The sequence below is a fragment of the Prunus avium genome, chromosome 1 (assembly GCF_965620075.1).
Source record: "Prunus avium chromosome 1, drPruAviu1.hap1.1, whole genome shotgun sequence".
NCBI classification, from domain to species: domain Eukaryota; kingdom Viridiplantae; phylum Streptophyta; class Magnoliopsida; order Rosales; family Rosaceae; genus Prunus; species Prunus avium.
The window spans coordinates 48,730,308-48,753,361 of record NC_142284.1 but is presented as its reverse complement, the minus strand read 5'-3'; the positions used below and the strand labels follow the sequence as shown (position 1 = coordinate 48,753,361).

At 37.7% G+C, this 23,054-nt stretch overlaps 4 protein-coding genes across 8 annotated transcripts; 3 read left to right on the top strand and 1 right to left on the bottom strand.

Annotated features, from left to right (window-relative positions):
• Positions 1-1,057: 1,057 nt before the first annotated feature.
• Positions 1,058-3,095, top strand: LOC110762627 (spindle/kinetochore-associated protein). 2 transcript variants are annotated; one of them, XM_088253773.1, is made up of 4 exons: positions 1,058-1,464; positions 1,564-1,674; positions 2,201-2,240; positions 2,753-3,095. In XM_088253773.1, exons 1-4 carry the CDS (start codon positions 1,240-1,242, stop codon positions 2,815-2,817), a joined length of 441 nt encoding a protein of 146 aa, XP_088109899.1. In that variant the 5' UTR covers positions 1,058-1,239; the 3' UTR covers positions 2,818-3,095. The 2 variants fall into 2 exon arrangements, with proteins under 2 accessions (XP_088109899.1, XP_021820977.1); XM_021965285.2 differs by having other exon boundaries at positions 1,063-1,464; positions 1,549-1,674.
• Positions 3,096-3,410: 315 nt separating this feature from the next.
• LOC110762626 (DnaJ/Hsp40 cysteine-rich domain superfamily protein) lies at positions 3,411-9,453 on the bottom strand. Of its 4 annotated transcripts, none has more exons than XM_088247026.1 (7): positions 9,189-9,453; positions 8,235-8,298; positions 7,083-7,154; positions 5,022-5,159; positions 4,682-4,924; positions 3,915-4,064; positions 3,411-3,814 (listed from the first exon to the last, which is right to left on the bottom strand). In XM_088247026.1, exons 5-7 carry the CDS (start codon positions 4,910-4,912, stop codon positions 3,737-3,739), a joined length of 459 nt encoding a protein of 152 aa, XP_088103152.1. In that variant the 5' UTR covers positions 4,913-4,924; positions 5,022-5,159; positions 7,083-7,154; positions 8,235-8,298; positions 9,189-9,453; the 3' UTR covers positions 3,411-3,736. The 4 variants fall into 4 exon arrangements, with proteins under 4 accessions (XP_088103152.1, XP_088103149.1, XP_088103150.1 ...); XM_088247023.1 differs by having other exon boundaries at positions 7,083-7,147; XM_088247024.1 differs by lacking the exon at positions 7,083-7,154.
• A 3,966-nt stretch (positions 9,454-13,419) lies between these two features.
• LOC110762655 (VQ motif-containing protein 31-like) lies at positions 13,420-14,326 on the top strand. Its single transcript, XM_021965317.2, has one exon. It carries the CDS (start codon positions 13,630-13,632, stop codon positions 14,209-14,211), a length of 582 nt encoding a protein of 193 aa, XP_021821009.1. The 5' UTR covers positions 13,420-13,629; the 3' UTR covers positions 14,212-14,326.
• A 4,555-nt stretch (positions 14,327-18,881) lies between these two features.
• MGD1 (monogalactosyl diacylglycerol synthase 1) lies at positions 18,882-23,026 on the top strand. The gene is made up of 8 exons (XM_088247088.1): positions 18,882-19,878; positions 20,210-20,382; positions 20,879-21,040; positions 21,118-21,259; positions 21,708-21,932; positions 22,246-22,308; positions 22,392-22,466; positions 22,650-23,026. The coding sequence occupies exons 1-8, from the start codon at positions 19,336-19,338 to the stop codon at positions 22,884-22,886; spliced, it is 1,620 nt and encodes a 539-aa protein (XP_088103214.1). The 5' UTR covers positions 18,882-19,335; the 3' UTR covers positions 22,887-23,026.
• The last annotated feature ends 28 nt before the right edge of the window (positions 23,027-23,054 follow it).

Here is a 23,054-nt window from a genome sequence, read left to right as displayed (position 1 = left end):
TGATAGACGACTGAGATTTCTTCAATCTTTAGATTGCTCCGGCGATGCCCAATCTCTCATGCAGTAGCAGGAGAGAGCATACCGCGGAGGCGATGACTCAATGATGGGTCGAAGGTGGTGGAACACAGAGAGACCAGCGAGATTGGACAGATGATACAAGAGAGAGAGAGAGAGAGAGAGAGAGAGAGAGAGAGAGGCAACAAGATGGATAGGAAGGAGAGAGACGGCGACAGAGGTTTCACTGTAAACCCACATCTGGGGTTGGGTTTCATAACCCTAGTTATTTGGGACTTAGATCCAAAGGCCCATATCCAGTCTGAGATACATTTAAGTCCATCCAACAATGGTTAGGATCCATGTCCATTTTAATTGGAAATATCTCATCCAGTCCAGCCAACCAACACAAGATCTAATAGCACAATATACCCTAAGTACCCGTTTGGCATTGCTTATTTAGGGTGATAAGTGATTTTTTAAAAAATTTTGGGAAGTCCAACCCGTTTGGTAAACTATGAGAAAATCACTTCTTGTTAAAAATTGTTGTGATAGAAAGTTATAAGGGAAAGCAGCTAATGAGGTGCTTCCGTTTTCTGATTATGCAAGAATCAATTTCAAAGAGGCGCTAAGTTTAATGATTATACGGCAATCATTTTCTGATTATGCGGAAATCAGTACCAATAACACTTCTAACAAAAAGTTTACCAAACGTCAAACTACTTTATGTTATAGCTAATTTTTCTCACAGCAAATATGACAATGATTATTTTCACAGCACAACAATGCCAAATTGACCCTAACTCATTGAGTTAGAGGAAGAAATCTGAAGGTTCTTCCTTAAAAATAAAAAAAATAAAAAAAAAACACTTAATGAAATGTCTATAAATTATAAACTTTAAAAAACACAGTAACTAATTTAGCTAAATTTTTTCCTAGTGACTTAAAAAGTTTTTAAACCTTAAGATTGTGATATGTCAAGGATTTGATTAACAAAAAAAGTCGAATAAAATCTTAGTACACCCCTTTTTTATAAATAAAAATAAAATATTTCCAATTGGTATGCAATACAATTAAATAAAATTGGCCATCAATACAGTTGAATTGCGCACTCCGAGAAATTAAAATTCAAACCGCGAAGCAAACTCAGTCGGAGAGCTTCAGAGGCGGGTAAATTGTCGAGTTCCATGAACAGACTGAACAGAGAGCAAAAACCCTAGGAGAGAGAAGGTGATTTCTGAAGAAATGGGACACGTAAGCGAGCACCATGAAGCAACGGATGGCTTGGTGAAACTGTTGACGAAGGCGAACCACGATCTCACAGTGGTTCAGCACAGGCTCGAGAGGGAGTTCCAGCAAATCTACCCCGAAAATGCAAACCCGATGAAGCTGGTTTCAAGGATAAAGAAGATTCAAGAAGAATTGTCGACCTTGGAAGATCAATGCCGTGAACTTCTTTCAGCCAAACAGGTCATTTTCTTTTTCTGGCTCTGTATGTGAAATTTGTTTAGTTTGATTCGTTTCAATTTAATTTTAGTAATTTGGGTTTTGTAGGATTTGATTGACCAGGCTAGGACGAGTCTGGTTGGCAACAGAAATCTAGTGCAACGGATGGAGGCGTCGATCGGAATTTCCCCCAACACTGATTCTGAAGATTCTGCTTTTGCTAACTTCAATCAGGTTAGTGACTTTTGGGTACACTTTGCTTGCATTACTATAAATATTGGAGCCAGCATGAAATTGATAATTAGAGTGAAAGTAAGCATCAAAATTTAATGAGTTGGTCACTATATTTTATCTATCCTGGCATGTCTTTATGTAGTCCAAGAAATAAAAGCTGAGAATATTTGGTTTCTCCCTTTGATATGGCAATGAATGTGGCATCAGAATAATCCATGTTTTCAGTATTAATGTTGTTTGTTGTTGTTAGCATACCAATGTGGATGGTTGTCTAGTTTCCAGATGGTGTCTCAAGTGTTTGCACCATCTGCCAGCAAGCAACCAAGATCAAATCTTTGGCTAGGCAATCTTTCCAAATAAATGCCCTTGCAAAGATAATACGTGGGTAGCTTTATTCTTCAGTAAAGCACCACAGCTAGGCCTTGCTACACTCCCAACCTTCGCTTTTGTTACATCTTTAGCTCATTTTCATGTATTTAGAGGGCTTCGGATGCACTGTTATGACCGTGTTGATCTCTGAATGCAGATCATTGATGAGTGGACGGTTCAAGTCAGATCAAAAACAGGTAAATACTGAAATACTATTACTTATACTGTAGGGAGAATATTGATGATGCTGGTCATGTAGGTATAATATATCACTTCTTCATTAGTAATGATGAAAGGGTGTTAAATGTACTAAGCAATCTTATCTGCTTCTTCAAAATAAGAAATGGTAGGAAGTTTCAATGTTTTGCGAGGTTGGTGTTCATATTCGTTCAAAATAAGTAATGATATAAGCAGGGCATGTAGGTCAATTTGAGGCTTCCCATTTTATTTCCTTCATTGGAGCGCAAGGACTATCTCTAATTCCCTAAAGAAATATCTTGACATTCAGCCTTGCTATGAGGACCTAAAAATGTTCGTAGAGAGATTCAAAAACTCTAGAAATTAATGCCTTTTCTCTGTGGTGGCTCCGTTGGGAGCACCCTTGATAACTTACTGGAAAGAATGCATAGCCAGCAATATTTTGATGAAGTTTTACTGGGAAGAATGCATATAGAGTTCTGGAAAAAATCTTGATGTGTTGTTGATGCAGGGGATGAGAAGCACGATTCAGATTCTGAGGATATTAATCAATTACTCTTCTCAGCTATAGTTTAAAGCAACTGAACATCTTTCAAGCTCCAACACTTCTGGGCACCAAGCATTAATTTCAAGCTCCTGATGTGATGTAATCATAGCAGATCAAGTTAATATCGCGGCACTGCCAAAAAGTTTGGAACATTGTCAATCTTGTTGAGTGAGATGATCTGTTCATATGTATATCTGGTTACATTGTGGTGTTGCATTGTATTGGGAGAAAAACCAAGTTCATCCTTTTGTTATAGATTTATGTAGCAGAACAGGTAGAAATGCATGTTGGTTACCCTGCTTTGCCACCTTTTGGTTCACAGAAGTTATCTTGATATTTTTTTTCTGTTCTTTAATATGTTTACTTTTACACGATAACTTGAGACGGCAGGCTATTTGAAGGTAAGGGAAAGCCTCGGGATCTTGATAATATGGAGAATGTGAATCTTACAAGAATAATTTGTGCGTTGTTCATATTTAATTTTTTTTTTCCTTGGCCTGATTTAATATATCATTGACGAAATTTTCATCGATAGAATCGATGAGGTGGTTAATCTACAAGAAATTGAAGCATGAAGAAATTAACAGTTGCTTTTGTGGTGGTTTCATTCAGAGAGCAAAACTTCGTAACCACAGTTCTAACAACAAGAATTCAATAAACCAATGTGGTAATAGAATATTGTGCAGGCAAAGACAATTTATACATTCCAAGAATTAAAATGAATAAGGTATGACTAGTAAAGGGCGATGTTCTGTGTGTGGACTACACAATCTAAAACAATTTATTGTGGATTTAAAGAATATGTAACTATCATAACTTGACCATAGAGGCCCTAAAAGAAACAGAGAAGAATTTGTTACAACATGAACAAGATGTCACTGCATTTTCTACAGCAGCTTTTGATGGTTAAATCTTTCCGACTGCGCAGACGTCTTTCGAGCAAGGCTGCTACTTGGAAATAGGAGGCTGCCCTAACCACTTGGCACGAAAGCCTGTTCCTTTGCAATCAGAGCAACACATTGATCCCTGGAGGAACATGAGATATTGGGGTTTAATCCAAATGCATATTGGAAACTGAGGGATGATAGTAAGTATCACTAACAGGCTCTTGGAAGATTTGACTTACCTTTCCAGTACAAATAACACAACTAGTACCTCTCGAAGGGACTTGGCAAAGCATGTTATCACCGAGCATAAAGAAGCCTGTGCCCCCACACCATTTGCATTCGATATGACCGTTTAAGTCGCAAGATGAACAAGCAACAGGCCTTGGTTGCTGTAAGTAGCATAAACATTGAAGATTTAGAAGACAATAAAAAGGTTGATGCATGTAAAACTCTAACCCACATGCATCAACCATTGACAAAGCAATCTTCCACAAGTATGCAGGCGACTGTCTTTAGCATTCACTAACAACATAATCCCAGATAAACATCCATCTTTCCATACAATCTCATGTACTTAACTACTTCGGTTCTAATTTGGGACCGCACCTTCTCTACATTTCCTTTCCAGCTATAAATGATTTCCAAGAAATTCACACAACCAAAAGTGTTTTTTTACTTTCTTTTTTATTTTTTGGTTGGGGATGGATGGGGTGTGTGAACAAAACATCACCCCAAATACCCTATTTGAAGAACACAAAATTGACAGACATGTTATCTTCTTGAGTTTGAGTCATAGCAATTGAACAATTTTCAAAACCAATCAGCCAACAGTAGAATTCATCAATCCCAACAGTCTAGCTTTTCACTCATTTATGCTGCGTCTGCTCTCTCATACATAACTATTGAATTTCATTTCAATTTTACTGAAAGAAACCACACCCAATTGATAACAACACAATCGGATATTGAAACTGAAGTTTTGGAAAATATGATTGATGAGAATTACCTTGGATATTAACCAGGCTTTTTCCATGCGATTGACGAAATCAGAAGAGCTCTCATACGAGTCCACAGCTGAAGCGCGCACGCCACGAAACCTTGAACTGAGGGACCTCCCGTTTGTACCGTAAGGTACAACCCCAGCAAAACGATTTAGAGTTCTAGACGGCGACGCAAAGCCCTCGTTGTGAATTGATTTGGCCACAATCGCTGGTCTGCAGCACAAACAGCTCGTCATTTTCTTCTTCTTCTTCAAGTTCGGAAATTTGGAGAGAGAAAAGGAATGAGAAAATAGAAATTGGGTTTTTAATATTTACGTAGCGGTTTAAATTAAATGGTTTTAATACTTTTCTTGTGGCCCAAAGCTGACCAAATTCTCCCTCGTTTTTCAGATGAATACGTCTAGCTGTATTCGGCGATGAGCACTTTCTTCATTGGACTGTGGACTTCGGACCCGGGTCGAAATCAGATTTACGTTGAAGCTGCTGCGCATATATATAGGTCGAAATCATAAGTATTTGAGGACACTTATTAACCTTAATGCCTATAAATGACAAAAAAAAACATAAAGGACGCAATGTGATAGTTTCGCAAACCTCATGTACGTTTTGTGATAATAAGCCTATATATATATATTATTATTTTTTTATAAAAATTTCCAGCTCCTCAAATACTTTGCTTTCAACTTATTTTCGACATATTATTTATTACCAAATACTTTCTTTTACTCCTCCAAGCCATCAAATTATTAAATAATAATGTGTAATTTGATTTTGGATAAAGGCAGGCAATTACCTAGTAATCTTATCCCCAAACACCAAAATAATAATAATGTGTTTTTTTTTTTGGTATAAACGATTGGTGGAGATAGGTTTACACAAATATTCATTGGGTACCTTGGGGTTTCTAATCTCTGCTCACATGAGTATAAGTGGAAGAGCTCAACCAACTAAGCTATATTCCACTGTCATAATAATGTGTTATTTGATTTGGATAAGTAATATGGAATTTTCACTTCAGAAAATGTAAAGTTTGGTTCTTTGAAGGTTTTAGAAGCAAAGGAAAAATAATATGGATAAGGTGACAAGAAATTATATGAAATCTAACACTCTATGCTATATAAACAAATTAAGACAGAGCAAAGAAAACAAGGTTGCTTCACTATTTTTTTCCAAACTCATAACAAAAATCACAATGATATTAATAACCATCAAAATATGTCATAGCCCCATGCAAAATCAAATCGAACTCTAAACACAAATTCTATAGAAAGACACACATAAAAATAAAAATAAAAATAAAAATCATTACCCTTTTATTAACTGGTAGGAAAAAAAAAATTCCTTATCCATGATTGTCATCATAAGCAACCTAATTTTTGTAGTCTTTTTTGTTTGTTTGTTGAATTTTGTGTTTATTAATGGAGCTCTTGGATTCACTTAGCTAAACTTTGTCGTCCTTGTTGTAGCACATGTAAAAGTCAATGGATGTAACAAAAATGCCCCTAAATACTTGGATTTTTGTGGCTTCTTGATTGTATAGCTACTTCATTCTCAATTGTTCCATAAATGGATTGCATATATGCAATCAAGTAAATTATAAGTTATTTACAAGTTATTTCATGACATGAAAAAATACTTCTCAATGTAAAAATGCAAACAAGTTATCATTTGGTGGTTTACTAAACCGCTTGTAGTTTTTTTGGGAGAAACAAAACAAATGTCTCATGAAAAAAGAAGAAAAAGAAACATGTTAATTGTCCAAATCGTGGTTTACTAAATGGCTTACAGTATATAGGAGAAGGAAAGCAAATCTCTCACTAATAACATATGGAAAAACAATAAAATCAACAAAAGAAAGAAAGAAACTTCATGTAAAAAATTGTGTTCTCATTTCCTTGATGTCATGGAGGTTGGTGGATGCCAATCAAGTTTATCTTGATCTTCCTCCGACCATGAAGTTCACTGAATATCTTCAAGTTCGGCGGATGTCTTGATGTTCCGCCGACCATGAAGTTGATCACTTACTTGATGAAGAGTGGTGGGTTAAAGTTGAGTGAGGTGTACACCAACTGACAGGACCCGACCCAAATTCCACTTTGGAATCCGAGCCGGACCCTGTTTGTGTCCGACACCTGGCAAGTGCCGGGCACAAGTGACCTAATTGCCCTTTCTAGTCAACTTTCAACATAAAACTGGGGTTTGATTTCTGCCGAAAAATTAGCAGAGTCTCCCCTGCAATTAGACCAAACCCAAACTTACACCTGTCAGACATGCATATAAAATAATATACACCAACTGCCAGCATACAAAAATTTACATACTAACAGTTAGACAAGTGTTCTAGGGCAATATCAGAGCTCTACACAGATTAGGTTACAAATATAAAATAATTAAACAAAACCCTACTTTGTTAAGGAAGGTGGCGGAAGATGAACTCGGCCCGGTGGTGGCTCATTGTGCACGCTTACTGCCTAGGGGCTCAAAACATTAAAAGGGTGAGTGGACCAAAAACAAAGCGTTAGAAAATAGTATTAGAACATACTAACCCCTCTGTAAAAACAGTTATAAAACTATATCATTTTCTTATTTATACTCGTACTAAAATCAATGCATTTCTATTTATATCTAAGAGCCAATCATACACTTAATCAAACATTAAGTCTTATATAAATATACGTACAGAAATCAATGCAAGCGTGTATATATATATATATATATAACCAATCACACACTTGATTAAAACGTTAAATCCTTGAAAGCATTGAAATAAACTTTTAAATCTACCACCTAGGTGTACCCATTTAGTTTTCCGTCAATTCCTTATAATCCGTCAATTCCTTTAATTTCCGTCAATTCCTTTATAATCCGTCAATTCCATTCTCGTGCCACCGGAGTGACACGTCCTAGCAGACCTCGGGAAACACAAAGTCAACCCGAACCGCAATCCTAGCAGAATTCAGGGGACACTTGGTCGGCCTGATCCGCAATCCTAGCAGAATTCAGGGGACACTCAGTCGGCCTGATCCGCAATCCTAGCAGAATTCAGGGGACACTTGGTCGGCCTGATCCGCATTCCTCACACCCACGGTTTGGGCGTCCCCGAAAATCGTGGGGCGGTGTCTAGCATGCTGACTTACCCGAAGGCAACTGGATGTCCGTCGACATCAATATAACCGAAGGCAACATAATTTTATTCCGAAGGCAACTTTATTTCCGAAGCAACATTTATTATACTGAAGGCAACCTTGGGTACCTATGGTGGCTTAAAATAAATGTATATATATATATATATATATATATAATTCTTGAAAAAGATTAAAGTTTATAAAACTACTTATAAAACTATTCCTTAAATCCTGCTGCCATTTAATCTGATAATACCTCAGTTCTAACTTTCCAAATCCCTTTTTAAATGTTCCACTAGGCAGCACATAAATAAACAGAAATATTTAAATCTATCAAGTCATGCTAGGAAAACTGTATTCAGTAAAACTTATTCAAGATCAAATAATGAAATTAAAATGCATAAAACGTTTATAAAACAAATAGTCCACTCACAGATACTCTGAGCTAGCTGGACCCTTTGAAGGTCCCTCCTGCGGGTCACCTGGTGCCCGGGTGCCTGTATAACCATCATAATATTTTATTAAAAACTCTGCTCAGTAATATAATATTAAATTAAAAACCCTGACCCCCGGCTCCTAAAAATGCGTACATCACTTTAAAGGTCATTCCTATGTCCACACTCACTTTCCTCTCAGTGGACACGATTTAAAAGTACCTAGGGACTCAAAAGCGATAAAATTCCCAAAAGTCAACTCGGGACCCCGTGGGGTCCACGACCTCAGAATTCCGATCCGATCGTTCCTAGAGGTTCCAATAGGCCTAGGACACTTGTCCCAAGAGTTTGGTCTCGATCGGATGGTCGGATTGCTCACAATTGTACGATCGGACTAATGAATGATTTTCCGTAAACCTAGTCCTAGGGTTGGCTTTTTCGGAGTATCCGGGACTCCGATTGACGATCCGTCGAATCCTACACGATCATTAAAATACCTAGATCAACATCCTCCAGTTTGGCTATGATCCAACGGTCCGAACGTATTGAACCCGAAAAACGCACACTATGCGAGATCCGTTCGGGGTTCAAACGTTATCCGAATTGAGATCCGCGAAAACCTACGCGCTCGTGAGGACACGAGGATCGTTCTGGGACCAAGAATGGCCCCTGCTACCTGGCCCACGCGCCGCCCACGCGCCGGGTGTGCCTAACAATTTCCGGCGACCGGAAAATCTCTAAACCGCCGGCCCAAACTCCTAGTCTAGGTAAAACATCAAATTTGCAACCACTTTTGTTCTTGGACTAAGGCCAAAAAGTGACCGGAAGTGACTGATTCCGGCATCCTAAGCTCGGCAGAAACTTAACTCGAAAATTAACCTCTTAATCCTCAAAATCTCTCCAATCCTACCCAACCATCAGCTAGAGCATGAAAATCAGTCGAAAAACCATACCTAATTCGTCCGATTTGGTGGCCGGAGGAGGGAGTTTGAGGGATTTGAAAATCGGAGAAAATCTGCCGCGATTTTCTGGTTCTCTCCAGCGATTCGTGGCGGCAGGCGGCGGGGGAGGACGTCGAGCAAGGAGGCTGGGGAGTCGCCAGTCTGATCTGGGCTGGCCGGCGTCGCTGGTGGTGGCTGGGAGGAGGGGTGATGTCGGCTGGAAAACCAGAGGGGGGGGAGATGTCGCGAGGAAGAAGAGAGAGTGAGGAGAGAGAAAGGGAGGGTCTGATTTTAAAATCTGATTTTTTTCCAAAATTTCAATTTTGCCCTTTTTCGTATTTTGATCGTATTATCTTCAATACGACTCGGAATTGAGCCCATTACGTGTCTACGGACTCGTTTTGTCGTGCTCTATGCAATGGTACAAGTGGATTTTCCAAATTCTTTCTCGGTCAAAAAGTCAACTTAAAACCTAATAAATTATTCCGAGGGTAGTTTAGTCTTTTCCTTCATTAAATTAATAGTTAAATAATAATTAAGGTTTGGGTTGTTACACCAACTCACTTAAACTGACACATTCTTCCACTACCATGTCTTTGTGATGTTCATGTAGAGGAACATCAGAGTAAGCACGGTGAGAAGTAGTTAGGTTATGGTGATAAACTGATTCTAGCACCAACTCCATAATGAGGGAAGGAACCTCAAGACCGCAACTTCTAGTTTGTTATAACTTGTAAACTTGAGCCACTACATACCTAAAGTTGTTCTACAACCGTCTATTCAGTTCCAACTTTCTACTTTTTAATCATGTGGAGGAACACCGAAAGAAGCACAGAATAAGCTATATTAATCACTCACGTATGAATGAATTGATTATCATTCATGACTGTATGTTTACGGGCTTCCTCCTTTGACTTTTTCTTTTATATTAGGGGTTGGAGAGAAAAAAATGTTTGAAATTTGTACAAAGTTTGTTAAGTTGTATCTTTTCTACATAATCTTTTTGGGATTAACTTTAAGAGAAAAAAATCAAAAAGAAGAAAATTATCACATTTTCAAAAAATAAAAATAATTGTTGCGTATGAGTAAGTCATATAATGCTTGATTGTTCGATAAATTATTTACTCATCATAAGCATGTACTCATTATCATTCATGGTTAGATGTTTACTCGCTTTCAAAGTCACTTCACCTACACTATCGAACTCATAGAAGATAATATCAAGAAGATCGGCAGGGTGTCTTGATGTTGCGCCGAAGTTCCAAGGTTTAGAAACGTCATGAAGGTCCCCAAATATCATGGGGGTCAGTGGATACTAAATTACTAATCAAGTTCTGCGAATTTCTTGATCTTCCACCGATCAAGAAGTTCGCCGAATATCTTAAAGTTCGGCGGATGTCTTGATATTCCACCGACCATAAAGTTGATCACGTACTTGATAAAGAATGTTGGGTATAAGTTGAGTGAGGTGCACACTAACTAACTTAAACTTTCCTACTAATATGCCTTTATGATGTTTATGTAGAGGAACACCGGAGCAAGCACAATGAAGAGTAGTTAGGTTGTGGTGATAAATTGATTCTAGCACTAACTCAATAAAGGAGGGAAGAAACCTCAAGACCGCATGGACACCAACTTCTAGTTTGTTCTGACTTGTAAACTTGAGTCACTCCATACCTAAAGTTTTTATACTTAATTCAGTTTTAATTCGTACTTTTCACTTTTTTATCATGTGGAGGAACACCTTAGGAAGCACGGTTAGTCACTACCGCAAGAATGAACTGATTATCATTCATGATTATATGTTTACTTGCTTTCAAACCCATTTCATCTACACTTTCGAATTCATATAAAATAATTTAGGTGATAGGGTTGAAAGTTAAAACTAATATCAAGTAAGTCGGCGGATGTCTTGATATTGTAGCAAAGTTCCAAGGTCGGCAGATGTCATGAAGGTCTTGGATCCCTTGGAGTTTGACGGATGTCTTGATGTTCCTCATAAGTTTCCAAGGTTGGCAGATGTCATGAAGATCGGACGATGCCAACCAAGTTCAGCAAATTTCTTGATGTTTCGCCGAAGTTCCAAGATGGGCGGATTCCTTGAAGTTCGTCGAATGTCTTCAAGTTTGGCGGATGTCATGAAGTTGATCACATACTTGATGAAGAGTTGTGGGTTTAAGTTGAGTGAGGTGCACACTAACTCACATAAACTGACATCGTCTCCCACTACCATGTCTTTATAAAACATTTTAGGAAGCAATTATGAATGTAAAAGCTGGATTGTATTATTTGATTAAGAGCTAATTATGACTTACCATTGCTGTATAATGGCCCGCTTAGCATGGTTCACGCACCCCAAACCACATGAAACTATTTCCACAATTAAGCGATTTTCAAGTTCTGACCTGGTTGATGCTTTTTTGGCGACAACCACGAAATTCTAAACCGATTTGGCCCCAATCGCATAGGATTTTATTTTCTCTTCAACTTCTGGAGAAGAATTGATCAAAACAAAAAAAAATATATATAATATAAATAAATAAATAAAGTATGTTTTGTATAGTTGTATTCTTATGGCCCAAAGATATCTCTTTTAAGCTCATTCTTTCATTGGGCTTTGGACTTTGGGGCCAATATAATCCAACACAAACTCTCTCTCTTTTTTCTCTCAAAGAAGCCCATACTTTCTAACCCCAAAAAAAAAAGGGTTTATTTCCTTCTTGACCTCTCTATTCTTCTCTATAATTTTTCATTTTCACTTTTTGGGGTTATTTTTGGACTACTTCTACTAAATTATTTCATTTAGACAAAAACACTTTGCATTTACATTTTTATTTTAATAAGTCAACGGTGGACCGCTCTAGAAAATTACACCTTTAGCAGGAGCACATAAGGTGTACTAAATTGTAAATTGCTACTAATTTGTTTCCATCCTAGGCCCCCTTTGTTTAGTGGCACTTTATGCGAAGAAAGCTTCGTGGACCTATTGATATATTAGAAAGCTCCAACCTGACAGCTATGAAAAATGCTCCACTCTACCAGTCAATTACCAAAAATAAAAGAAAGTCTATTTACAAATAATAATTTTTCGTTTATTTTGTTTCATATTTTTAAAACCATTTAATACGCTTAAGAAGGAAGATGGTTCGTGATGCTCTCCATATCAAAAAAAAAAAAAAAAAAAAAAACTAATTACGTTATTAGTCGAATTCAAAGATTTAAACAAGACATAGTTTAAGTACATAGATTACCAATATTGTATCAAAAGTAAGTGTTCATTGAACCATTCCTCAATCATGATGAAAAAGAGATGTCACAAAAAAGGGAAGGAAGAAAGGGATGGGTCTTCGTACAATAAACGCTTCACATATTATTGAATATTTGTTTCGACCGAAAAAAAAAAAAAAAAGATTGAATATTTAGTGACTATGTCCAATCAAAAAAAGTATTTTCCAATTTTATTAATGCTCATGGAGGCGAACGTAGAATTGGAGTTTCATTATAAAGGGCATGTTGTTACATATTATCATAGCTTCAAGAGCATCTATTCCATGACTCTCATTTTGCAAATGGTGGTAAATAATTTTCGAGAGATTTTGAAATGAAGTCTAGTTTCAATGTCCTTACAACAGATAAGGTTGAATGTTTAAGTCTTAACCAACTGTGTCTATTTCCCCCCTCCCTTTTTATTTATTTTCTTTCTTTTTTTGTGTGTGTTTGATTCAATCTTCCAAACCGGCGGTTTGAACATAAGGGCAATCTAGGCTAAAACCCATAAACAACTTAAAGTTTCACCACACTTATGACCCCCCCATTCAAATGAATTCCTACCTGTATTTTGCAAAAGCTTTTGGTCAAATTTTCTTCACGAATAAAATTATTTATATCATCTTAATTTTATTTGTATTTTTAGATAAATAATATCTTAATTTTAATTGATCGTAATATAGTGTAAAATCTCTCTACTTGAACTTAAACTTGCATGTAACGGAGACGTGCTATCCTCTCTTTCACGTGATGAGAGATGCATAACTATTTCGTCACGGATAAGTTATTCTCCTTAAATAATCAATTGAGAAAAGAAAGAGTAGAAATAACCAAGTCTTATTAGTCTTTTTAATACGTATATAAATAGTTCCATTATTTCCGTAACGACATTCACCCCAAGAGGTCAATAGTAGTATGAAAAACCCCTTACACCCCAAACCCAAAAAGTCCCCATTATAAAAGTCCTCATCTTTTAAACACTCTCTCACCTATCTCTTATACACTCCTCTCATCCAAACTCCCAACAAAGCCACACACAACCCATGAATTACATTACATCCTTTCTTTTCCACCATACCCAAATATCATCCCATCTTTAGTTTAATATCTTCGCTCTTCTCTCTTTCTTCTCTTTGTCTCTCTCTCACTCTCTCTCTCTCTCTCTCTCTCTCTCTCTCTCTCAAAAATGGAAAAACATCACCCACCACAAAGCACCAACCTTTGCTCACCAACATCTTCGCCCACAACCTTTGTCCAAGCAGACACAAACACCTTCCGAGACCTAGTACAGAAGCTGACTGGTTTATCCGGTGACTCAGAGAAGCTCCCAGTTACCCACCCCACGAGGCACTACCCAAAGGCACCCACAATTCCCGGTGACCCAACCGGCCCCCGCCGTTCACCTTTCAAGCTCCAAGAGCGAAGACACACCATGAGGAAGCTCGAGATCAAGCTCAGTCTCGCCAACCTACACGGCTCCCAGTCGCAGACCCCGCGCCAAACCTACCAGCTCCTCGACTCGCCGATTCCGAGCCCCGTCACCCCACTCGGCTCTGACTCTCTCTTCTTCCCGAGTTCCGGTTCCGAGTCGCCTTCGTCTCCGGCTGCGGCGGCGTCGGAGGAAGAGAAGGCGATTGCCGAGAAAGGGTTTTATTTGCACCCTTCCCCACTCAGCACGCCGAGAGGATCAGACCCGCCCGAGTTACTGACCCTGTTTCCGCTGAGTTCCCCCGGTCACCATGATCACAAGTCTCAGCAGCACTCCTAAAATATAACATTACCTATTTCCTGTTGACCTAATTATAATATATATATATAGATTTTTCAGATGTTTGTATTTTCGTAATGCTAATATATCATATATGTGTGAGACTTTTCTGATTGTCCTTGCGAGGTTGATGGAATTTTTTTTTCTTTTCCTTTTTTCATGTTCTTCTTATTATGAATTTTTTTAATTATATAATCATATTATTTAGAAGGGTTGTACGTGTGACTGTCATCTGAATTATATATTAGATTATATTATTTTATTACAAAGTTTAATTACATCATGTAATAATGCAGCAGTTTAGGCCCCGACTGAATTGAGACTTTGTAACAAAATATTTATTTTAAATATGATTAAGGCTACTCTTAATTTGTCACTTAGCCCCTCCCACTTGCTTTAAAACTCATTTAATTAAGAGAAAAATTACCCGTCACATATACTAAAAAAAGAAATTAATATTATAATTTGGTAGCAACTTGCAATTAATTTTTATTTTCTACCTCTCTTTCAGTCGTTGCTACAAGTAGTAGATAGTGAAAGCGTAAACGGTGTATACTTGGTATATATTATCCACTGGTCAATCACCATTGCACTTTTTATTTTTAATTAATCTGTAAACAATTCTCAACCGACGGTGGTGATTTTTAGATTACGGCAAGAAGAAGATATTGGCGGTGCGGTCTGCATGGCTTCTTCGATTCACATGGAAAGTCTTTTGGTGGTTCCCATTGTTTTGCGAAGCGTGCTGGCGTGGCCGTATTTGAGTGGTTGGTTTGGTGACTGTTTCTTCTAGGTTACGACACGGGGACCCGAAGGTTGACTTGTGGACCGTGATTAAGACCACACCGTCCAATCATTGCTTCGGGTTGCTTTTTTTTTTCTTTTCTTTCTGGGCTAATTGGAATTTGGTCTAATAAAAAGTTGCAGATTAAAGTTGAGTTGAAATTTTGTTATTGCGCATGGAATTTCTGGGTGCTCCTCCAACAAAGCATTGTCAAATAATTATCTAGAATCAATGGGGTGTTAATTGGATTGCCCTAGATTTTCAGTGTCAAGTGATTCTGAATTCAAACCTCCATAATACCGTGTGTGTAAGTTTTCACCTCTTTCATTTTGACAACAACAAAAAATTATCTAGAAAAAAAAAATCATTTATAAACATAAGTAGACTCAAATGAGTTAAACCACATAATTGCGTGACAATTACTCTATTTTAAATATGATTTTGTCAAAGTCGACGAGGTATGTCATTGTAAAATTGCATTATTGATGTTGAATTTTACATGATCTAGGTACATCACTGAAATCAAGGTCTAAAATGATTGGGAATTTTCACATTCCTATCTGCCTTATATATATATATATATATATATATATATTTGGACTCTCATGCCTATTTTTCCATCCATCTAAATTTGTAGCCTTCTTGTCTGTTTTTGCCATTTGGAATGTGTTGATACAGTTTCTGTTTCCTTTCACATGCATTTTTTTCCAAATTTCTTGTGGACGATTAGGTCCTTTCTCACAAGTCATACCCAAGTGGTCAATGAATCATTATCCTCTCTTTCTTTTCCCAGGAAATGAAGTCTTTCTTTTCCTTTTAATCTTCTTTTTCTCAATAGTCAATGAACCAATTATAAGCCTGTCAAACTCTCTAAATCCTCATACAATTAGAAAGATATAGGATTGATAATGGAACTGGTTGTCTCTCAAATTAGTTGATCTATTGATGCGGTCAGCGAATAGGCTCCTTACAATTGCTGTAAATTTAACTAATTAAGCTCACTTGCAACTCAATGGAAGTCTCAGTGCATTTGGATGGTGAAAATAAACGCAATGTAAAATAAAATAAAAAACAAAGAGAATAAAAAACTTTATAAATTTCGTGATTGAATATGAATTTGAAAATAAAACGAAAAGTGCTTGTCGTATAATGGAGACAGGAACAACATGGATTGTCATTTTCTCACTTTTTTACCATGTCTAAAAGTTAAAGCTTCTTGGTCCAGCAAATATGGAAAGCAGGGATAATTAGGTGCCCTTGATTACCATTGGCTACTTAATTACATGAACAATTATTAATTGGGTTAAACAGCCACCATATATTCATAATACTATATGATAATATGGGGCCAGTAGCCATGACAGAAACTTTGAAATGCTTATAAAAAGCAAATCAAACAGTAAACTTTCTTTTCGTTTCCCCTTCTGCCTAAACGCAATTATGTTATTCTTGCCACTTTGAACTTTGGAGAAGCATAATACAGTACTGTATCAGTGGCTACAATGAATAAGTATTTGGACTTTGGGTGCAGTTGCCCACTTGCTTTATACATTCCCATGGTGATTGATCCCTTCTTCAAAACAATTTGAGATAATCTAGAACTTCATTAGAGAATTAGTCGGCTATATAGTCGACGTCTGTTTTTAATCATTGTCGTTAGTAAAATGTATCAACATAACCATGTTATGATTAGAAAATAATCACTTTATGTATTTAGGCTGAGTTGCATTGCATGGAGTCCTTAGTTAAATAGCATGAACATGAATGAATCTAACAAATTGTGACTAATTACCTTCATGAGAAATGAGTAGTGAGATTAGAGAAACTGAGATTAAGTGCTTGTCACCAAACTTCTTCTGTAAAAAGGCAAGCCATCGTAAGCTATGTCAAGCTCAATTGAAAAAAGTTCATGTCCAAGCACCAAGTTGATCTTAATCTGTGGCCCTGGAAGCATATATTAGGTAATGGGTTGCACTTAAGAGGGCTGGTGTTCTCTTATCAATCTAATCCCTCACATGATTTGTTGAGGGTAGATTTCGATCCCAAGTTTTTGATGTCGAAGTTTTACCACTCATGCTTTTTTTTTTTAATGTATATTATTATTCAGTAAATATATGGTCTGTTTTTGTGCCCTAAAAAATTCATGAGACAGAAAATATCCTCTAAGATATCCCAAAAACTAATAATCTCTGCAGCCACCAAAAAGGGTTTTACTTTAAGGTACATAAATAAAGTCAAGCAACTCTCAAAGTCTGCCCACATAAGGCAAAAACAGCCATGATTGTGAGCTCATTCTCAGTGGTTAGGGTTGCACATATTCTCTGACAGTAGAACAAAGACATTCGTTAGCTCTGATATAATTAATAAGCTTTTGAATTTTGTTAAAGATAGTGGATTTGAGCATATGGGGAGAGAGAAAGAGAGAAAGAGAGAGAGAGAGAGAGAGAGAGAGAGAGAGAGAGAGAGAGAGAGAGTGATGAGAGCATTTTCTGCAAAAGCAATGAGCACTCTCTCTCTCTGCTTCACTTTTGTGAAAGAAGAACAATTCTAAATCCCTCTGCATAAAGGGCATGCCCCATAAAATCATTGCAAATGTAATAAACAATTGGACCACCTTATTGATTCATTTATGCTCCATTTTCTCCTCAATTTGTTGCCTCCTGACATGTCAAAATGCACCTGTGATGTCATACCCAATTTGGCCCATATTGATAGACTTGTTTGCCGCCTATCCGTTAAACACGATTTTTGTCAAACATGCTTAAAGGTACAAACATCCACGGAATCCCACAACCCTCAATGCTTTTTCTTTTTCTTTTTCTCCCATCATTATAATGTTTGAATTTATTAAATTGATTTTTCATAACGTGCATGGTTGGTGAAAAACTTGTATTGTAAACTCAGATGTTCTTAATTCAAATGATCATAAGCGGAAGAATACTCGAATTAACTTGATGTGGATAATTTGAGAATTAGAATGACGCCATTATGATAGGTCGGATTCAGCTTTAGGGGTGTGGACTTTCTCTCATTACCCAAAAAATAGAACATCTAATGGGCCTACAAACCTTCGGGTCCCAAGTTTTCTCCCAATTGATTGAGCCTGCATTCTTGGGCCACCTAAAGCATAATTCCCTTTATTTGAGACTAGGATCAGAAGTTGGCCCAAAGTTGTCTCTATGTCCATCTCTTTTTTCGCAGCTCTGATCCAGCGAGTTGGACGGTGAATGTAAAACCCAAACGGCTGTCCCTTCTGGACGGTCGTGTAAGTCAATGGCATACACATCACATGGCACGCATTAGAAAAGTTGTGTTTCTATACCCAAAAATTAAATTGCATGAAAGTCACATGGTTGCTCTTTTCCCTTTATGCTCCAACGAAAATACAAAAGGGTGTCAAATTTAATCCAACATGCGCATAATTTAAGCATCTATAGCTTTCATGTCCAATTCCACGCCACGATAGTTTTATGTGGTGTATCAAACGCGTTCATTGACTTCTTTGTTGACTAGCTAGCTAGTGGAAGGACTAAAACTCGAGGGCAACTAATATGTTTGGTCCTTTTTTATGACCCAAAACCTCAACTAAGATTCTCAAGTACATTTGACATGACATGTATTTTTAGGTTGCTGACTAAATTGATAAAGTAAAGTTGTTCACACTTCAATGCATCATTTGGGACTTTGAAAAGGTTGTGGAAACCCAACATTTGTTTTAGCAATCAATTCATCTTGCTAGTTCTAACTTATAACAACAAAGTCCAAACTGCTATGCATATGAGATTCGCAACACATCAATAGTCGGAATTTTCCCATCCGAAGACTGTGTGACTGACTATTAATTCATTTAAAACGTAGACGGTAGAATACATCAACAGTTAGGATTCACTCATCTTGAGACCAAACGCCAGCTTGGGTTGGGCTATAAATCAAACCAAACCTAGCCCCGTCCAACTTAAAGTGGTCCAATGTCTTCCCCAGTTTAAGCGAAAACAAAATTTTGTGCGCCTATACATATACCAAGAATCTACTCTCTCCTTCACACGCGCGCGGGCACACCAAAATCCTCGCTCTGTGGCTACAAACCCCCTCCAAGATTTCCTTTGTTAACTTCACTATCCCTCTCAGTCCCAGCCATAATCTCCAAAAATCCTCATACCCTCTCTTCTCTTTGTCTCTATTTCTTACTTCATATATGACTTGTTCTCTTCTGTGTATTATTATTATTTTCCAGGCGTTTTAGACAAACCCAATTTGCTCTAACACAACAATAATTGACCACCATGGTTTGATCACCATTTCAATTTCATCAGTACCTCTCTGCAACTCAAAGTTCAACCATGCATAGCCCTTCAATAACAACAACCCAAGAACCCAGTCCTGTCTACGACCTTGTATCCCAATTGGGTCGCTTTGCCTTCAGTTCAAGGTTTCAGAACCAGGGCTCAGATGGGCACTCTTCGTTTTTATCTAATTTCTTGTACTTTGATGGCTTTGGGGGTTCAGTTTCCGGGAAAAAGCCCAAGGTTGGTGCTTCAGCTTCACTGAGTTTGACCAGTAGAGGCAGTTCAAGCATTCGGAGAATTGTGACCGAGTTTAATAGAGCAATTAGGTTCCATTGTGACAAATTCCCAATTGGGTTTGCTTCAGTTCAGACTGGCTATGGGGATAACAATGGATCGGATAATGGTGTTGGGGACAATAACAATGTCTTGATAGAAGAAGGGGGTGGTGCTAACGATCATGGGATAGCTTTGAATGGTGTGGGGGCAGAGAGCCCCAAAAAGGTGCTGATTTTGATGAGCGACACCGGTGGCGGTCACCGAGCTTCTGCAGAAGCTATCAAGGCAGCGTTTAATGAGGAATTTGGGGATGAATATCAGGTCAGTTATTTTGGATTGTCCTAACAAATTTAACTTTATTATGAAACATTGTATTTGATTGCTTGACTTGTGGGGAGAAGAATGGAAATTGCTTTTTTAGTTTTCGTTTTCCAGAGCTATTTAGAATCATTGACATGAGAACATGCAATGTTCGTTGACTGGCAGCTGTGCAGAAATGTAGTAACATAACACCATAAAATATGAGATTTTAAAATTTAAGTTTCGATCTTTTCCCACAAAATTTCATCAAGAGAACACTTGGGGGGGTGAAAGCAAATAGGTTAAGTACAAATTTGTTGATCGTGTTTATTGTTAAGAGTGCATGTCGCAGGTGTTTGTTACTGACTTATGGTCGGATCATACGCCTTGGCCATTTAATCAACTTCCCAGGAGCTATAATTTCTTGGTGAAACATGGGCCATTATGGAAGATGACATATTATGGGACTGCTCCACGTCTGGTGCATCAATCTAATTTTGCGGCAACTTCTACATTTATAGCTCGGTAAGACTTTGTTTGGCTTAAGGTTTATGCTCATAATTCATCTAGTCTGTTTTCCGTCGGTTAATTGTGCATTCTTTTTCTTCATGGAAAAGTTGAGCACCCATTTATTAACTGTACTAATTTTCAACTTTTGAACGATTATGTAGAGTAATATGTATAGTGGGTTGGAACTTTCGTGTTTGCAGCAGCGGTTGTTTATAAGTTTTGGTGATCAAAATAGCTTGCGGGAATCTACAACATTTTAGTCGTGTATCTTATGCACTTTAAGCTTATAAAGTTATATAGAAAGGTCATTTTGAGGACTTTATTTTATGCTCCCCTGGAAAATTTTAACCTTATGAGGAAAATATTTAATAGGCTTGCAAAACACAGGAAATGACCAATTTTGTCCTAATCTTTGAGTTTTTTAATTTATATTTCCTGTCAAGTTATGGTTCAAAGACAGCTTTTTGGCAGTATGACTTGTCGAATCCTCTAATTCTGTTTTGTATTGCAGGGAGGTTGCCAAAGGATTGATGAAATACCAGCCGGATATTATTATCAGCGTGCACCCACTGATGCAACATGTTCCACTTCGTGTCTTAAGGGGAAGGGGTCTATTGAAGAAAATAGTTTTTACCACAGTCGTCACAGATTTAAGCACTTGCCATCCTACATGGTTTGTTTTGCACGAAGCCTCTACTAATCATATCCTTTTCTCAGCATAGCTCTGATATTGTACATCTTCATGTCCAGGTTTCATAAGCTTGTAACAAGATGTTATTGTCCTACAACTGAAGTTGCAAAGAGGGCATTGAAAGCTGGACTCCAGCCTTCCCAAATCAAGGTTTATGGCCTCCCCGTACGCCCTTCCTTTGTCAAGCCTGTGCGACCGAAGGTTGGTTTCCTTTTTTATTGATCAACTAAGTCTTTAACCTTGATCTAATATATTGCATGAAAATCAACATTTGGTGTGACTGTAAAAGGGCTAGTGACTGTTGATTGAAATTGAAATCTGTGCTTGCAAGCTGTCAGTTGGGTTTGGATGATTTGCTGATTATTTTCTCTCTTATAAGTTATGGTAATGCATGAAATTGTATGATCAGGACCAAAGATGAGGCATGAGATTATAATTTTGAAGTAAGGTTGAAAACCAAAAAGAAATCCCTTTTGTTGTTGGGTCAAAACAGAATTCTTTGTCGGGAAAAGAAAAAGCTGGTAAGGAGGATATAGTTGGTCTGGGAATCTAAGGGTTGGGAGCTCAATTGCACTTATTCCATGGTTGTAGATGGGTGTTTAAAATAAATTTTGACTACCTTTGGTATGCTTTATTTATTTAACCGTAGGCTGAACTCCGGAGAGAATTAGGAATGGAGGAGGATCTTCCTGCTGTGTTGCTGATGGGAGGAGGAGAAGGAATGGGTCCTATTGAGGCTACAGCTCGGGCACTTGGGGATGCATTATATGATGAGAATCTTGGGGAGCCTGTAGGCCAGGTCCTTGTCATATGCGGCCGCAACAAAAAGCTTGCAAACAAATTGCTTTCAATCAACTGGAAGATCCCTGTCCAGGTATTTTTATACCTTATGAAGTGAAACTCCAAGCACATCATTTGTCATTGTTTTGCCTTCTCAGATTTGCATCATACAGGTTTATTTTCTGCCAATGATTTTTGGCTAGGCACCTGTTTTACGTTTTCTGCATTGATCTGCATGCCATTTGAATGCCTCGAAAAGAATCTTCTATAGGTTCATTTGTGATTCAGTTCTAACATGACATGCCTTTAGGAACACATCACCTACCCTAACATACCAATGCATGTACATACTTAAATTTATATGTACATATACATGAGTTAGTAGCTGACATTGATTGTTATTATAGGTGAAGGGGTTTGTTACTAAAATGGAGGAATGCATGGGAGCTTGTGATTGCATAATTACAAAGGTAAGTTTGTCAGAGTCATAATAATCATTACAGTATTTTGTATTTTATTACCAACCAACTTAATTGCTACTTCTTTTTAATAGGCGGGCCCAGGCACTATTGCAGAAGCCATGATAAGAGGCCTCCCGATAATTCTGAATGACTACATTGCTGGACAGGTAATGATGATTTAAACTTGTGCCTGATGCAGGTTAAAGCTATAACTTAATTTCACTGCTTATGCCTTTACTTATCCAATCATATTACGTTTCTGGTTAAAATCTCATCTGCTTTCCCCAGTACTACTCTGTTATGAGAATACATGCCCTCACTGGCAAAATGACATTTTCTTCTCCTTATAGGAAGTTGGGAATGTACCATATGTTGTTGAAAACGGGTGCGGGAAATATTCTAAATCTCCGAAAGAGATAGCAAAGATTGTTGCTCAGTGGTTTGGTCCAAAAGCTGATGAGCTCAAGGCCATGTCGGAAAACGCAATTAAGCTGGCGAGGCCTGATTCTGTGTTCAAGATTGTTCATGATCTTCACGAGCTGGTTCGACAACGAAGCCTTGTACCCCAATTATCATGTACAACTTAACCCTTTTTCCCCCAGCCAATTTTGTTTACTAGTCCTCTAATTCGGCAAAATGCACGCTTTTCTGCCCCCCTCATTTCATTGCCTTGTTATAATTGTGTTTCAAATATAATAAATAATAATAAAAGTTGTCTATTTCCCTCGCTTTTCTTCCCCCATCTATTAAATACT

Excerpts from the sequence above, each read along its gene's own strand:
- LOC110762627 (XM_021965285.2), top strand. The coding sequence starts at position 1,240 with ATGGGACACGTAAGCGAGCACCATGAAGCAACGGATGGCTTGGTGAAA. Across the intron at positions 1,465-1,548 it reads AACTTCTTTCAGCCAAACAG|GATTTGATTGACCAGGCTAG; the intron begins GTCATTTTCTTT and ends TGGGTTTTGTAG. Across the intron at positions 2,241-2,752 it reads TCAAGTCAGATCAAAAACAG|GGGATGAGAAGCACGATTCA; the intron begins GTAAATACTGAA and ends TTGTTGATGCAG.
- LOC110762626 (XM_088247026.1), bottom strand. The coding sequence starts at position 4,912 with ATGACGAGCTGTTTGTGCTGCAGACCAGCGATTGTGGCCAAATCAATT. Across the intron at positions 4,065-4,681 it reads AAGCCTGGTTAATATCCAAG|CAACCAAGGCCTGTTGCTTG; the intron begins GTAATTCTCATC and ends TGCTACTTACAG. Across the intron at positions 3,815-3,914 it reads GTGTTATTTGTACTGGAAAG|GGATCAATGTGTTGCTCTGA; the intron begins GTAAGTCAAATC and ends ATGTTCCTCCAG.
- LOC110762655 (XM_021965317.2), top strand. The coding sequence starts at position 13,630 with ATGGAAAAACATCACCCACCACAAAGCACCAACCTTTGCTCACCAACA.
- MGD1 (XM_088247088.1), top strand. The coding sequence starts at position 19,336 with ATGCATAGCCCTTCAATAACAACAACCCAAGAACCCAGTCCTGTCTAC. Across the intron at positions 19,879-20,209 it reads AATTTGGGGATGAATATCAG|GTGTTTGTTACTGACTTATG; the intron begins GTCAGTTATTTT and ends TGCATGTCGCAG. Across the intron at positions 21,933-22,245 it reads ACTGGAAGATCCCTGTCCAG|GTGAAGGGGTTTGTTACTAA; the intron begins GTATTTTTATAC and ends TTGTTATTATAG.